The sequence below is a fragment of the Ciona robusta genome, chromosome 8 (assembly GCF_009617815.1).
Source record: "Ciona robusta chromosome 8, ASM961781v2".
Lineage (NCBI taxonomy): Eukaryota > Metazoa > Chordata > Ascidiacea > Phlebobranchia > Cionidae > Ciona > Ciona robusta.
In genome coordinates this window covers 3,476,420-3,493,756 of record NC_143242.1, presented here as the reverse complement: position 1 = coordinate 3,493,756, position 17,337 = coordinate 3,476,420, and the positions used below count along the sequence as shown (strand labels likewise).

The 17,337-nt window shown below is 37.7% G+C and overlaps 2 protein-coding genes across 4 annotated transcripts in view; one reads left to right on the top strand and one right to left on the bottom strand.

Moving 5' to 3' along the window:
* Nucleotides 1-1,163: 1,163 nt before the first annotated feature.
* Nucleotides 1,164-4,883, top strand: LOC149732369 (uncharacterized). 2 transcript variants are annotated; one of them, XM_089883752.1, is made up of 6 exons: nucleotides 1,179-1,693; nucleotides 2,081-2,197; nucleotides 2,703-2,801; nucleotides 3,055-3,153; nucleotides 3,559-3,756; nucleotides 4,157-4,883. In XM_089883752.1, exons 1-6 carry the CDS (start codon nucleotides 1,541-1,543, stop codon nucleotides 4,562-4,564), a joined length of 1,074 nt encoding a protein of 357 aa, XP_089739878.1. In that variant the 5' UTR covers nucleotides 1,179-1,540; the 3' UTR covers nucleotides 4,565-4,883. The 2 variants fall into 2 exon arrangements, with proteins under 2 accessions (XP_089739879.1, XP_089739878.1); XM_089883753.1 differs by lacking the exon at nucleotides 3,559-3,756 and having other exon boundaries at nucleotides 1,164-1,693.
* LOC149732365 (long-chain fatty acid transport protein 2-like) overlaps nucleotides 4,752-17,337 on the bottom strand; it is a 43,240-nt gene continuing 30,654 nt past the window's right edge. Inside the window, exons 14-15 of one of the 2 annotated variants that reach the window (XM_089883722.1) lie at nucleotides 14,480-14,609; nucleotides 4,752-6,022 (exon numbers count right to left, since the gene is read on the bottom strand). In XM_089883722.1, coding sequence (XP_089739848.1) covers nucleotides 14,486-14,609 — 124 coding nt within the window. In that variant the 3' untranslated portion in view covers nucleotides 4,752-6,022; nucleotides 14,480-14,485. Of the gene's footprint in view, nucleotides 6,023-14,479; nucleotides 14,610-17,019; nucleotides 17,323-17,337 lie in introns of those variants that run through there. The other variant, XM_089883723.1, reaches the window with a different exon arrangement.

Below are 17,337 nucleotides of genomic sequence, written 5' to 3'. Positions count from 1 at the left end.
CATATCCAAAAATAAATCATAAACACTTTAGATACATTCTATAGCTGTTATGTACTTGACTATTAGAAGCAGGTCGACTTAGAGGTTATTTTGTTGATGATTAGACTTGATTTATTGCCTTTAAACTGCTAAGTATATAGCCCTAACCAACAATACAGATGTCCTATATATAGTGTTTTATGTTACGTGGACCTTTTACACGTTTAAACATAAGATTTTAAAATAGAGAACAAATTTGTATGCCTTTGGTAAAAAATATCTAGGCCTAAGCCTATTATATTGTAATTCCCCTGCCTCTAAATGCAGTTATTACACGCGATACCGGTCAAGGCAAGTTCCAGGGCGTTCGTGGATTTGTAAATCGTTCCAAGGTGACGAAATTCGCCTTACATCATACTTGGTATGGGCTTAGCCTTAGTAATGTGACGCAATGTTACCATATCGGGAAAAGACGAAGAAGGACATGAAATGTATATATAAAGACTGGTTCGGCTGGACATCAAGTAAGGTATACAGTCGTTAGTTTAGTGTGTTTTAATATAGTGGGGTAGGGGGAAAATGGAACACCTTTAGCACATGATATCCAAATATTCTGATCGTCTTTTAAACAATTAACAACGATATAGGGGAGTCGTAAGGATACGCTTTTATAATTCTGCATTTTCTTTGTTTACTACCAAATTGGGCGAGAAAATAGATTGAAAAGGTGTCCCATATATATAGGACATATTTTCATTCTATTTTCAAGTCTAATTAAGCAGTAAACAAAGAACATTAAAAGAATCATAAAGCAGAAATACGATCAGGGTATCTGGATGTTATGTTCCAAAGTTGTCCCGTCTTCCCCCACCCTACTATATATAATGCGCTTGTATATGATTAATCGAGACGTGTTATTTTAAGCTCCCGAATGGCAGTTACTAAATAGGCGGTTGGCTAGCCTAATTTTAGGTTAAAATAGCACACAATTTAGCTTACAGGTAGTTTAGTTGTGTACAAAGCGTGCTAAATTGTCAGCAACATAATACCGTTTATCTATTAATCTCATCAACTGGATGCTATAAATATGTAATGCCTGTTTCGCTCATTAACGCTCAAATGAGGTCAATGCTCATTGATATTGTGACATCATAATGACCATATGTATTCGATGACAGACCTGCATATGCGGTCACAGAGAAGGCACTACCTCAACAGTGCATATGATAGCGAGATATAGCATAGTGATTAAAGACATAAGAAATAATATATATTTTCTGCGTTTGCTTGGTCAAAGTGTAAACAGTAGATGAGTCCATTCAACACAGTAGTTATTTTTACTAGCTATATACGGCTGTTCCAAGCAGTTATTTTTACAAGAAAAAACAGTTGTTATTTTTACATGTTTAAGCACCCAGTACAAATAAATTTGTTTTGTTTTTGTATAATATTTAGAGTAAGTTTCGAGTATTTTGAGCTGGATATACATTTCCCAAATAACTTTACTTGTTGCCCACGCACTTAGTGTTACACCTTCTAGATCACAACTAAACTCACGAATATGCTTCGTAAACCGAGACCAGACACCAAGGTAGCCACCCCGCAAAACCTCTCACCTTCAATGAGCAGAAAATCGTCCACCAACGAAAAACGAAAGATTTCCAGAGTACATCTTGGAAGAATACAGTTCACCAACGAAGAAATGGACGTAGAGGTAAATCTAAAAAGAAATATAGTCGCATGTAAAAGAAAACGTATTCTATTCTAAATACGTGGGTGAGGTTCACACTTTGACAAGCCATGGGTCTAAGATTTTAGGTGAGAAATGGCCTATATTACTCCAAATTAAAAGTAACGAAAATTGATTATAAATGACATATCAAAACTGCCCAGTGTGGGGTAAGATGGGACACCTTTGGCACATAATATCCAAAAATCTTAATCGTGTTTTAAACAATTAGCAACGGCCTTTGGAAGTCGTGAGGATGCGGTTTTATGATTTTTTGATTTTTCTTTGTTTACTACCAAATGGGAAGCAAAAATAGACTGAAAAGGCGTCCCATCTTCCCCTACCCTACTATTCACCATACCTTTTAATTAGCCGGATCCAAATGAAAAGATCACACAATACGATTTCTTCATGGCCGCGTCCAGTGGTAAACTGAAAACAGTTCGAAAATACTTGGACGACGGAGGAGATGTGAATACAAAAGACACAGTAAGTTTATGTGAACATAAAAATATAACTGAAATAATCCAACTAGAATCCTTTTGTGTGGAGCCCATACAGTTAAGTTATTGTTATATAATAGGTTGGGGGGGAGATAGGACACCTTTAGCACGTAATATCCAATATCCTGATCGTGTTTCAAATAATTAACAAGGGTCTATGGGGTCGTGAGGATTTTAATTCTTTATACGTCATTTGTTTACTATCAAATTGGACGGGAAAACGAAAAAAAGGTGTCCCATATTTCCCTACCCTACTATGTGATAGTTACGTATGTGGTAACTCGTAATCAGGCACGAGAGGTAAAGTGAAACATAAGACCGGTGTTAAAACGACCTTAGTTGCCTGTCATTACAAGGATTAGAAAGTTTTATACGTTGTGACTCGTAAGCAGGCGTGGGGTGTGTGAAACAGAACACCAGTGTTATAACGACTGTCGTCGCCCTGCTGCGTGAATATATAAGTTACATTTATTTTTCATTTAATTGCCCAGTGTAAAAGAACAGCCTTGCACCGAGCAGCACTGTACGAACAAGAGGAGATCGTCAAACTGTTACTTGAAAGGGGTGCAAAAGTCAATAGTTCTGATAAGGTAATTAATTGTCTGATGCATTTGCTACAACCTATAGTGGTTCCCTTTAGACTGTCTAATTCATCAGCCATTACAAAAAAATAATAATCACCCTTAAAGTAGCATACGTGGCAAATCGTAAGCGGATACGAGGTGTGTGAAACAGAACACCCGTGTTATAAGGACTTTCATTGCCCACAGCGCAAGAATAACTAAGTAATAAACCTTATTAGTTCTTTCTTGCAACGAATCACATGTCGTCTTTATGTTACAGCTGTCCAACACTCCTTTACACTGGGCATGTAGAGGAACGAATTTGGAAGTAGTGAGAAGCCTGCTGAAACACAACGCAAAAATAAATACAAAGGATATGGTAAAAAAGAATACTCAAATTTTACTCTTTTTTACTCTGTTTCTAAAGGCTTGTATTACGTCTTTTATTTCAAAATGCTTATTTATTTTAAAATTATGTAAGAAACCTCAGGTTAATTATGCAAGTCAATCAATGTGTTTCGGTTAGTATAGGGTGGGGAAAGATGGGACACCTTTAGCACATAATATCTAAAATCCTGATCGTATTTTAAACAAATAACAACGGTTTATAAGAGTCGTGAAGAAACGGTTTTATAATTATTTGAATGTTTTTTGTTTACTACCAAATGGGACGGGAATTAGAAAGAAAAGTGTCCCATTTTCCCCATCTTACTATAATATGAGAACACCAAACTTACAGTAAAAAGTTTTACCAGACGTAACGAAATGTTTATACTTTTACTAGCTTTTAAACGGACCCTTACACGTTGCCACGAGAGTTGGATTTGTTGAGTGTGTAGATTACTTGTTGGAGTGTGGGGCGAATCTGAACGACAGAGACAGCGAGGGAGACACGCCAATACATGATGCTGTGAGACTTGGACGGCCGAAGGTTGTGAGGACTCTTGTTTTGCATGGGGCTAATATGGAAATGAAGAACAAGGTAAGTATGAATGAATGAATGAATGGATGAATGAATGTAAGTTGTTTATTCTTATGTGTTGGCGCAACGACAGGGGTTATAGCACATGGGCGTTCTGTTACATACACCTCCTGCCGCCTACGAGTTATATATGAATAAATGTATAAGTAAAATCCTGTTTATCCTCGCGCGGCAAAGCAACGACGATCGTTACGACTAAATAACTGGCTGGGTATTTGGACAACTATGGGTTGGGGTAACTAAGCGTTTTGCTCAAGGAAGCACACAATAGTAGCAGTGTTCAGGGAAGTCCAAAATAGTAGCATCTCGAATCTATAAAGGTGGGCGTGTATCATCCCACCAGGTCGGGTTGTAGCTATGTATCTATCTTTAAGGTTAAAGTCAACTTATGTATTTTTAGACTGGAAAAACTGCTGTCGACATGGTACAGGCGTGGTACAATAATACAAAGCAAGCGCTGGCTATGGCTGAAGCAGAACGAGAGAGAAAAGGACTGGACGCGGAGAAATTGGCAATGGAGCTGCAAAATGTACAGTGTGAAACTAGCGGAGAGGCGTCGGATGTTGATAGCGATAAGTCGGTATCGTTGGACGATGAAGCCAAGGATAAGGTTTCACCTCTTGGTTTGAAGCTTGACTTGAACTGCATTGACGACAAGTCCTTGGACAAGATTGAGGAGGTGATGACCCCTTCGGAGGAGGATTTGAAGAACTTCCCGTCATCCAGGAGAGGTTCAAGACTCATCATCTTCCAGAAGCACAACAGCAAGCCATCGAGCCCAACAGTAGAGGGCGCTGAAACTCCATGAGGAGAGAAGTAATTGGGGTTCGTGAAAAGCCAAAAGCACCGATGATGAATTTGTCAGAAAAGATAAATAAAAATGTGCTCAGTTTGGTATCGTAGTGTGGTATCTTATTGTTACTGCGTTTGTCGTTTTTTTTACCTATATATAAAGATAGAGATTGCGAAATATTTTCCAACGTGACTTGCCCTACAGTTAATGCAACTTTCTTCGTTCTTTACTCTTTCAGTTTGTAAATAACACTCGTGCATGCATCTTAAAAATAACTAAAAAAATGAAAAGACTTTCGCCTACTTTTCGTTAAAATAAAGGTATGTGACAAGAATCTGTAATCTGCCTTTTTTTATAAATGCCAGCTACGGCTAAATGTATTTAAAAGCACCAAGGAGACATATCACAACTATGTTGGCTTTAACAGAATCGTCTATCTGTATCTAATGGAAATGAAGCGCATAAATACACTTGTTCATATTCAATGGTGCATTCGTGTCACAAAGGGACCTTTTATAACAACGAACGTTGCGGTGATTAGCATTCACTTGTAAAATTTTAACGTTTTTAAAAAAACAGGCATTTCAGCATACAACTTTCTCTCTCTGAAAAAAATGTTGTTATACCCTTTAAAAGTTAAGTGGTTTACAAATTACAATTTCTACTGAAAATGGCTTTAAAAACCAATACCTTTAGGACTATTTTTGTACGTGTGATCATATTAATCTATCGTGTTAAACTATAAGCGTAATTTATATACGTATTGTCAATACAAGCAGAGCACTGTATTATGAAGTACCACGTTCAGCAAACATAAGAAAATGTTTGCCGCTATAACCGACTACACCTGGAGATAAGAAAAACAAACAAGCTAAAAGTATTATATACTTGTACACAGACGTATACAGAGTATAGGCTTATGATTTCATACAGAACTGTATTACAAGTTTTTAAAGCATCTGTAGTTGACATTTCTGCCTCTAACACTAACGTATTGCGGTTTCACGCGAGTCGCTTTTTTCTCGGGGTTCGAACACTTGAGGCAAAACTGTACGATAAGTTAAGAGTAAGCCCTGAAGTTTCGACGTTCCATTCAACTTCGCTCTCTGTGACTTGGGAGTTTTCGTTTGCACAAGCCTTATAGCCATGGTGGGTGAAGAATAGAGAACCATTCAAGTGTTTTGCTGATAAGCTATGCTCGCCTATAATCGCGAGTTGGTATTCCGATTAAAAAAAGTGGTGACAAGGTTTTTAAAGGCACTGTCATACTAGCGCGAGATATGCTAAGTTTTTAGTAGGCCAGTGATAAGTGTGGTTATAACTATATAGATTGCAGAAGCTGCTATACAAAGCTTAAGTCTATCTATGAAACGGAAGATGGATTATTTACTTACATAGTTTTGTTCCGGGTCAAATCAGACTTATCTTTGCTGTGTTAAGAAGATAACTCGGTTTGTATCAATCACTTCGTTTCTAATGCAAAAGGATTTAAGAAAATTTGATAACGAATGGTAACAGGTAGGCTTACTAATGACTATGCATTGTTTGAAAACACTTCGAGTTTGACTTGTTAGTTAGGTGTACTTGTTGAAGTGCTATATTTTAGACCTAGCCATATAGGCTTTAGTTTACAGTACAGTATGGAATCATATTTTAAGCGCTATTTTGATATACTGTCTGAGTAAAAACTTAGATTAAAATATGTGTCTATACGACAAACAGGACAGTTATTTATAAGCAAAAACTATTAAATAAAATTTATAAACGTTTCGTCTGCCAAGTATAACATGGCATCGTCGGGTTTTTGGTAAAAAAAAACTGGAATTACAGAATTTTTATAGAAAATATTGCAATCGTTGTACGTCCATAGCAAAAGTATGTTTTTAGCGTCTGTGTTTTCGTGTTAACCGTGTGTGTCATGCATTCCGACAATTAGTATCGTGCTTGGCATGCAGCCTGAATCGCATTATGCGGAACTGGTTCAGTCCGGATTGAAATTAGTGCCAGGCGTCCAGGTGCGAATAAATTAATCAAATTTTCGGCGCAAAGACCAAAATTGGATATTGGCGTTTTACAACAAACACGAAACTGTACCAGAACTCGATGCCTGAAAAATTAAGTGTAGTATGTTGGTGTACGATGGTTCACGTTTTGATCTTTCTATGTTGTCTTATATTTGGTAGTAAACAAGGAACAGAATTGCCACATTCTCACGACTCTAAAATAGCGTTGTTAATTGTTAAAAACAAGCCTAGGAAATATATATTAGTATGCGTTAACGTTATACCTTACCCACAGTACTATAGAATTACTATACCAATCCTGTACAAAGAAGTGCGAGCTTACAAACCACCTAAATAACCTGTTTTGTATTCCTACCCAGTAATGCCAAACAGTTGAGTTTATATTGGCTGTCAGCATACGCCGTTATGGGTAATAAGAATTAATAAATCTACAAATGGTTTTTATACGCCGTGGTCCCTAGCGCACCTGCGCTGGGTATATTACGTTCATTCACAAAACCGCATAAGCCAATTTCTTCCACAAAACTGCCAGCACCGTCGTTGGTGCATTAGCTGTTTAGAAAACAAATAATTTCGCACGTTATAAATCAAATTTGCGCATGACGCGCATAGAAAGGACGACCTCCGTTTCGGCTTTATACAGCGGTGAAGGCTCGGCGTTAATCTGTTGCCTGTTCTGGCTTATACTAACGATGTGGGAGCAGACGAATAGTTCTAACACCGCACATTATAACCCAGCTGTGTCTATAGCACAACGTCCTGTTTACCACTCGCTAAATTGTTGTGCCTGTTGGTCTATGAAAAGGTAAATGTCGTTACCGAATGTTATTCGGTATTACGCCCCATTGATTTAAATTCTGTGGTGTTTTATTATTTTGATATGCCCGAAAAGGCACCTCGGGTCACGTTTCGAATCCAAATCATTCAATGGTCCCATATTTGCGAGCATCGAACCACACCTTAGTTTTAACAATAGCTTTAGTGTACCTGCATACTTTTACCCTGTACTCGGGAATCTATTTTAAGACCAAACCAGGCATGCCCTGTAAATAAACGTTTTTGGGATAAGAATACGATGTCCAATGTCCAAACCCGCCCGCAGCTGATTCTATAACCAATATGAGCGGTTAAATAAAAAGGGGAAAGCTCAGATACGATGACCCGTGTGTTTGAAGGGTCATAAGTCGACACAAATCTCTGAGATTGGCGTGAGAGCTCTTAAAGAACCAAGATTATAAGGCGAAGAGTTCAAGGAAATACGAGCTAGCCTTTTCGCGGCGCAACACTACATAAAGCTAGATTTAAAGACTAGTTTTACCGGTATTGTTAAACCCTAATACGTAGGTATAGGAAAGATGGGACACATTTTTATTTCATTTTCTCGTTCGTTTAGTAGTAAACGATTAAAGAACATTCAAAAAATTTCAAAACCGTATCCTTGAGACTCCACAGACCGTTGGTAATTGTTTAAAACACGGTCAGATAATTTGGATACAATGTGCTAAAGGGTCCCATATCTCCCGCTACCCTACTATATATTACAACCTTTAATGGACAAGTATAGCAAGTACGATTCCGCTCGGTCAGTATTCGTATTACTTTGTCAAGAGGTGTCTGACGTGTTCTGTGCATACAAGACAAGCATACGCGAAGGTTCTCGCAGTCCGTGGCGTCGTGGGTGGGAAGAGAGGCCAGATTAGCTGGATAATCTTGTTACGAATTCCGAGCGGGCAATCGCATTTTGATTCCGACCCTTGACGTTGTGTACAAAGCCCCAGAAAAGCGATCATATTATTTACTCGGCAACCCTTCGCGGGGATAATTGATTTTTAAGATATTTCGTTGTCATAACGGGAAGTGGTTTGCGTTTTATTAATATTTTTCCTTTTTTTCGAAGATGTGAAGGTCATAATACAGGTTAAAATGTCAATAACCTTTTTGACATTTATGTATCACTTATTCGATTTAATTTGTCCAGATGACAGTTTCCTAAATGTAATAATACCTAAAATGACTAAATTTAAACAGATTTAAAAATTTATGCATACAGTACAACAATAGTAAAAATACCGCCCAAATTGTCTAAACTTAAAACGATTTTAAAATATTTAATTATCATATAAAGTACAACAGGACCTGCTGTTTATTTTATATGTTGATATTATAAACCGCAGGCAAATTTTACGGCTTCGGAAAATTACGCCTTGCGGTATTGCTAGTTTATTTTGCAAAATCGGCAATTCTACGCTGTTACTGCAATATACACGCTTAAAAACTATATAGTAGCGTATACAGCCCAAAAATCTGAGTATCTGTTTAGCTTTCGCCGTCTGTAATTCCCTTATCTGCGAAATCTTAGGCGAACTGGCGTCGTTTTGATTTGTATCGGCATGTTGGTATATTGTTAGTTGGACCTCTGCGTCTCTAAATCACTAAAGCCCCTTCAGGAGTTCAGTCAATTAATGTCACATTAGCTTGTTAAGCGATTATGCGGGCGATAATCGGGATAAGCGTTTAACAGCGGCCTGTTTCGAATTAAGGCACGAGATTTCCATAATATTTACTACTGGAAAGCTTATTAGCTGGTTTACATAGAGATATAAGACTATACAACGCATTTTTAAAGATAAAATAGTAATTTATTTGTGGAACTCACTCCAATTTCACAAATATTCATATAGGTTTATTTATAGTACTAAGGGGTAAAATGGATACCATAAGCATGTAAATACCACACATTCAAATCGGGATTTTGACAATTAACAACGCTCTTTTAGAGTCGCTGCGGTACGGTTATATATAGTAGGGGGAAGATGGGACACATCATTGGTACGGTCATCCCCACGACCCCATAGGCTGTTGTCAATTGTTTAAAACACGATCAGGATGTTTGGATATTCTGTGCTAAAGGTGTCCCGTCTTCCCCACCTTGCTATAATTCCTTAAATATTCTTCAATGAAAATGGGACGCTGAAACAAAAAACGTGGACCATATCTAACCCTAACCTACTAAACTTATAGAGTAAACATTGCGGATAGTCGTAGGGCAAGAGACTTGTTTGTATTACCTTATACCATGCGTTGTTATGACAAAAAAAAACTAACAGAAACACGAATTTGGTTTAAGTTACTCATGTTATTGACGAAAGATGATGTAATACGTACGCAAACTTAAGTTTGCATTGATAACCCAACCTGATTATTTTGATTATTCAAAACGGAATAACAATTGTTAGCATTGTTACGTCAACAATAGAAACTGTGCGTCATAGAAGCGACTGATTATTGATTGTTTGACGAATTTTTTAAGTTGCATCGTTCTGCTGTTTGTTTAGTGGTGGACATTTATTTTAAAAGTTTTCACGGATTTGTCGAACCCAATGACGCAAATCAAATATTTGGATTTGTAATCGAGACATATGCGTTTGATTTCCGGGAATTTCAAATGGATTTCTAAATTATAGGGGTATAATAAAATAAGTAGTTTGGGGTGGGATGGTACATTTTTTCACTTTCCTTTGTCGCCCATTTCACTAATAAACAAGAAATACTGACATAATTATGTAACTGTATCCTCATGACTCTAAAAATCATTGTTAACTGTTTAAAACACCTTTGGGAGACATAGTAGGGTTGGGGAAGACGAGACACCTTTAGCACATAATGTCTAAATATCCTGATCGTGTTTTAAACAACTGATAAAATTCCATGTTGGGAGTCGCAAGGATATGGTTTTGTAATTCTTTAAGTGTTTTTTTTTGTATCCTACCAAATAGGACGAGAAAATGGAATGAAAAGATGTCCCATCTTCCCCACTCTAATATATGAGATGGTATATATTATGTTCTAAGATATCCCATTTTACCCCAGAGTACCATAAATCCAATAAAAACGGTAATTTTCACCATATACCACATTAAAGGCTTTAATATATTAGATTGGCTTTTAATTATATAAGCATTACATGCGTCGATTCCCGAAAAAAAAACAAGTTTTATATTGTTGGGGCGGTTTGATCGCACTTACTGTATTTTATATAGAATTTAATATATTTATAACATTTGCATTGCACAATGGTATTACGGACAAAAGAGTTAAATAAACATATTAATGTTCTCTTGTCGTCTTTGATACTTCGTTTTGTGGACCTGACAGTATAGCAAATTGGCTTGTCAGTCCCGAACGTCGGTACGCAGCTAATAAACGTTCGCGCAATAACACCAACGTTGCTTTGATAACTTTCGAACAATGGCGACCGCAGGGCCGGCACCCCGAGGAAAACATTTACCCAACCGCCGAGGACAGAGGTCGAAATCTCGGCGCATTGTTCTCGCGGGCCCGATATTAAATTTAAACATGGCGTCTGCTATGTTAGCTTATTATTCCGCGTATCGTAGCTAACCACAGGGGCTGGAACGATGTGATTTCAACTTTCCTTTGCAATCCAGGACATAGCGCCTTCGGCACTTCATTAAAATTCCGACGTGTGTTTGACAACCGAAATAAGCTATTTATTGAAAGAAGCTCGTTTTTCATATCATGTATTGTGCTACGGCTGCGGGTATTCCTTTTCGTGTTATCCGAACAGCAAACACTCACAATGGCGGCGATGACACATCAATTCGTTGTGGACTTGACAGAAAACAAGCAAAACATTCAGTTTAATTGAAATTTCTCCAAAATTGTTTCTCATCCGTTTTCCGGTTACACGGAATTATTTTCACGCTTGTTCGACTGGGCTCCGTCACAAGGTGTATTGTTACGTCATATGTTATTGCTGGCCTCGACCCTGAAAACGTTCAGTTTATCGCCGCCAATCTAAAAAGTTCGTAGCAGTCGGCTTTCATTGAACTGCAGCCAAGCGAAAGACGTAAAACTCACGAAAACACGTTGTTGACATCCTGATACCCAACCACACCCCCTCAACGCTAGCCGTAATCGTAGCCTTGGCAGTGGTGTTATAGTCACGGCGTCTTTATTCGCCCCTATTGTTTATGTGCTCTGCTAAGGTGTTTTTCCTTGCTCCAGTATTTGGAGGTCCTTCAGTAAAAAGGTCCGAACCAAGCAAACCACCCATTTCGTATTTCGCTTTTGTTTGCAGAGTTAAAATCCAGCGGTTACGGTGTTGGTGTACGACTGTACGTCTTTCGTCTACGCTTATTTCGGTGATGCTTGACGCAGATGGAAGTGTAGAGTGGTCCGTGAAAGCGTCCGAGACACAAAAGCAATGAAAACCGAAACAAATTGGGACTATTGGCGTGGCTAAACAAATATTAACAGATTGCAGAGAGAAAAATACCACAAATAACTCAATGAGAATAAAGGGGTTTTAATGAAGCGCTTCGCGAATGTTTTGACATGAAGATATTTGTAAGTCCACAATCGAAACACTGTATACTGTTTAGGAGGTTGTGTAAGATCTATTTTTAGCTACGGCGGAAGAAGAGCAAGTTTTTGTGATGTACATTCAGGAAATTAACGGAAGCTGGCGGAAGCTGGCGGAAACTGCGCCTCTTGATATGCTGTCTGATATAAAATCCTATACTGTATTGAGTTTTGTAGGCACCGCACGGCACGTTAGGCTATGTCATGTAAAATAAGCGGTGTAAAGGTTACGTGTGTTTAAATATTGCGCAAAGTAGGCAAATTGGTCTATATATAAGACATATACATGGTAGACTCCAGCGTCTTACACAAGCGTTATTTAGTATGTACCAGTGTTAGGTTATGCGGTAACGAATTAACAACGGTGTAATTGAAGAGAGGGATCGGTTTTTAAAAGGGTTTCCGCATTGTACTTTAAAGCTGTTTTCCGCATTTTTACAGTCCTTGTTACTTTTCTTACTCAGTAAATATAGTAGTGTGGGGTAAGATGGGACACCTTTTCATTTTAAGATAGGAGCTTCTGGCACTGACAGTTAATTTCAAAAACAAATCCAATATATAGAAGAGTGGTGGAAGATGGGACACTTTTAACACATAATATCCAAATAACCTGATCGTGTTTTTAACATTTAACAACGGTCTGTGGAAATCGTGAAAAAACGGTTTCATAATTCTTTGAATGTTCTTTGTTTACTACCAAATGAAAAGAAAAAACTAAACGAAAAGGTGTCCCATCTTCCCCCCACCCTACTATATACAGTTTAATTTTCTCGTCAAATTTGGTAGTAAACAAAGACCATTCAAAGAATTATTAAGCCGTATCCTCACACATCCCATATATAGACCGTTGTTAATTGTTTAAAATACGATCAGAATATTTAGACGTTATGAGCTAAAGCTGTCACGTCTTCCCCCACCCTACTGTATAGTTGAATATGCTACGCTTTCGGAGAAAATATATGTCATAACGAATCTTAATCGCATGTTCGGTCTTATAAACCAAAAACTTTATTCAGGCGGAGTTGTCCATATATATATCATCTTAGAAGATTGGATTTATCAGGGTTTTATTTTTATTTTCACGGTTAAAATTGAAAAGCCCACACACGAGTATATACGCTATGCTTCAGATTTTAAATAGAAACTTGCGAAATCTTTACAAAAAATCGCTGCCGGCCAAACTGGTAACTTGCTGTAAGAAATGATTTATAAGAGTGAACTATTTTGACCGTGATCTACTAAAACCGCTGACGCATCAGTCGTTTATTTACAAAAAAAGAGCGAATTCTCGGGTTTTAAAATGTATAAGGTAAAATTTTCGGGGCAAATATTGATGTCCGCAAATCAGGGAAAAACACCATCATTTTGAAAGCGGGTATTCAACATAATAGATGTTGAGTTAACACAGCATACGTCCAAGTGTATTTGCTTAGGATTAGTGGTCGGCAAGGCAGTCCGTCTCACTCAGGTTACGATTTGTATTATGAATAAATAAAAAGCGTTGGAAAGGCTTATCCAGACCGATAGGTTGGGCTTGGGGCTTAACTATGTAACCTCTACCGCCGTATTCACTCACTGCATTTGTCTTTTCAATTTCCCTTCGTTTCGGAGACAAATATGATGGATTGCCTATTTGTTAAAATGATTTTTTAAACTAACCAAAAAATTCTTGGGTTTGCTACTTATCTCGGTCAAAACAGCAAATAGTCTGTTCGTAATGTGACCCGTAACAAAACAAGCGGGAATAGACCACATAGGCACAGTCAGTTAATAGCATAGGCGAGGTTTTACGCTTATTTTTTTCAAGTGGCTTGCTTCGAAGTTTATGTTATGAAACGGTAATGAGCCGGTTTTATATACCAGCGGTTTTATGTCAGTTCTATTTTTAGTCGACACGTAATCGTTCAGATTTCATTGAAGACGGTATAGGTGAAAATTTGGCCAAAAAAACAGTTTGTTTTGGTTTGATGTATTAATCGGCTCTTGATATTTTTAAGTGAACTGTCCGTATGGCTCGCTAAACATCAAAGCGCAGTATGTGAATTAAGGCTTAAAAAGTCGGTCTTCGATTCGTCAGTGTTGCAACAGATACGATTACACGCTGAGTGAATGTAAATTAAGTTACAGATGATCGGATTTATCTGGAGTCTAAGCCGCCTCTGGCTGCGGGCCGAATATATCTCGTTTCTCGGTCGTTTTAAACTCCGCAACCTTTCGTATCGAGCTGTCCGGAAAACCACTGTGGCCACTAAACGACGCTCAGCAGCCAAAAGCGCCAATGTTAATTAAATTGCTAACACACTTATTACGTTACAACAGCATTCTGTGATAACCGCGCGACCTCCGGAGATTCTTTTAAAGTTCAAGCTACAAATAACAGTTCAATGCTGGCGCTTGGCAGAGACGCTTTCATACTGCTATACACAAATGTGGGAAACCTTACTTCGGTTACATAGTTATACAGATAAAGTTTGAATGTTACTATTTTAAGTAAATATCCAACGAAACAATATGAACTTACTTCATTTTAAAATGAAGAATGCCGACTGCCAACAGCAATCAAAAGGCTTGACTGTGTGTCGTCATGGTGTATTGCTGTAGATAGCCAACGTTCCGCCAGCAGAAACACGCCGCGAAAAGTAATAGTTACCCTAAAAACAAAAACACAATTATAAATTGTAATTCGACTGAAACATGACACATGACACAATACCAAAACTTTCAGATTTTAAATACTTTTGATTGGAATTACATTTAATCCATAATATTCAAAACATAAACACATATAACGTAATTACTCGCTGATGCGCAGGAAAAAAGTGCCACTTTTGACGCATAGAAAGTCACTTTGCGTAACTTAACGTCGTACGAATCAACCGCATTACGTAAGTGAATTTCAAAGATAGAAGTTCCGAAGAAATCAATACTGATCGTGATCTTGAGTTACGTGCAAGAGCCTTTTCTCTAAGGTACTTACATGCAGTTTATGTTATCAACATAAAATCAGTGTTTGTAAAAGTTTAGTAATGTAGCCTATATATGACCGTAGCGTTCGCAATGGTCACTGGACCTATTACGGGCAATTGGATTTGTTTTCGAAGCATTTCAACTGTTTGTGATCCAAAACTATGACATTTATTATATTAAATGGACCATATAAAAACAATGTGCAAAACTAAATCCGATCCGACAGACTCAGTCAATAACTGTATACGTGGCAACCGTAGCAGACAAAATCCGTACGTAATCTTTGAAAATACGGTCATATTATGAATTATAAATTTTCATCGCGAATTTATAGAATGTCACGATGCACGTACGTAATGTTGATTGAAAGTGTCAAGTTTGGTCCGCTTGGTTGGGAAATCGTAAAACACTATTCTACCAGCGTTTTGGCGTACATGTTGTAGTGCTTGCTTTTTGTGCCATTATATTCTTGTAAACGTAATTACTGTCGAGGAAATTTCTGGAAGGGACTGATTTGTGGAGTTGCATTTGATCCCTTATGAGTCACCACTGTGATAAAAGGGCATTCGAATGTTGAGTTTATCTGAATTAGTCGTAAGTGCCCTCCAGTTTACATTGTGCAATGATCCGAGAGAGTTGACTATTTATGTACGTTTTATGGCACTTTAGAACCAAAACACAGGCTTTCCCCTAAAACCGCTTTCTCCTAAGCAAAAAATCAGCTGCCGACACCCCTATAGGTTACAGCCGATGGTATCTCGCGTTAAATGTTGAATCAGAGCGCAGCCGACCGGTTAGCGTCGGCATTAACGAGATTTTAAGCCGTGGCAAAATGCTTGTCTTCCTATGTTGAGTCAGAAGCAATTATGTAGCACCTGAGCGCTGGACTTGAAAGCCCGCGAAGGGGTGGTAACTTTTCGGGCGTCAAACAGCTGCCAACTTCGTGGCAAGAGCTGTCGAACTTGTAATTTAGTCAGGTAGTAATTATGAATAATTTAGAACTTCGACCGGAGAAAAGTTGGGCGGATTTTCTGCAAGTTAATGTAAGGATAAAACTTTCTATTTCCAGCGAGTGACGCAAATGCCAGACGTGCACCGTATTGAAGAAAGTCAACAGACCAAGAAGCCTAAAGATTTCCTAAGGACTTTACCTGCCTATACTGCAGTGTGTACTAATATCAAAGCAAGCTTTTAAAAAGATTATGGCTGTTATAGTTTTCTATATTTAAAATTATTGCTGTTTCAGTTTTGCAGATAAGTCACGTAGGCTGTTAACTAATCATCGGCGTTTTTAATGACAGTCATAAGGCGAGGGCGTGTAATGAGCAACTTATTCACCGCCACAATATCAGATTAGATGTGGTATCTATGACGTTTAAAAGTGAAAATTTTTCTGCGAAGTTTACTAGCTCGAATAACATATTTTGCTTAAATATGCTTCAAAGTTTAAGTAAAAATACAACGTGTTTTTGTGGAGCGGCAGAATTTATGTATCTGGTTAGTGGTACAGCGGTATTTTTATTGCTAGAAAGGTGTGCACTAATGTGTTCGGTGTCGAGGTTTTTAAACTCATTAGGCAGAGGGTGTGTCCCTGTAAGAGCTTTTAACATGTGTTGTACACTCGCCGACGAGACTTTGTGCTGTTAAAATGTAACTTATATATGGAGACGAACATATGTTTTAGTTTTTTTACTGGCTTTAAGTCAAAGTGAGAAAGTATTTTGTTACTTCTGCTACCAGGAATAATGTAAATAGTCTTTTAGCGGCTCATCTGGTATAAAAAAACGTAGTGTATTTCCGAATTTTTATCTTCTCTAATAAAGTCTTTGAATATAGCGGATGGCAGACGAAATGGTGGAAATCTATACGTACCACTAAAATATTTACAAGAAATGCTTATATAGCTTAGGTCAGTGCATTTTAAACAGGGGTTTCTATACCCCAGGGTGTACCGTCGTTAATAAAAGATGTTTATTACTCCCACTGGAGTGTACCAGTTGACCAGCTACAGTATATTTGTATAAACAAATTTATTTCTATTATAAGCAGATTATAAGCAGATTACAAGCATTTCGTTCACGATTACCACAAACTCAGTGCATTGTGAGAACTTTGCACAATTTCATGAGTAAATACAAACGTGCATCATTCAAAAACAGTTGACTATAATTTTTCCTTTGTTTTAATGCTTTTATAGGTTATATAACTGAATCTATTGTTTGCTATAAAGTGCTAAAGAAATTTGTTTAATTAAATTGGAACCTTGACACCCTGCCAGGTATGTTCATAACTTCTTATAAGTGCGCAACGTTAAATGCAACACCTCACCATATTACCACAAGTGTGTCTAGGTAGCTTGCCACAGTTTTCCCTTTGATCTGATACGGTGGGGCGTACCTAAATAAATTAAAT

Coding starts and splice junctions, on each gene's coding strand:
- LOC149732369 (XM_089883752.1), top strand. CDS start 1,541: ATGCTTCGTAAACCGAGACCAGACACCAAGGTAGCCACCCCGCAAAAC. Junction 1,694..2,080: donor ACGAAGAAATGGACGTAGAG/GTAAATCTAAAA, acceptor CCTTTTAATTAG/CCGGATCCAAATGAAAAGAT. Junction 2,802..3,054: donor AAGTCAATAGTTCTGATAAG/GTAATTAATTGT, acceptor TTTATGTTACAG/CTGTCCAACACTCCTTTACA.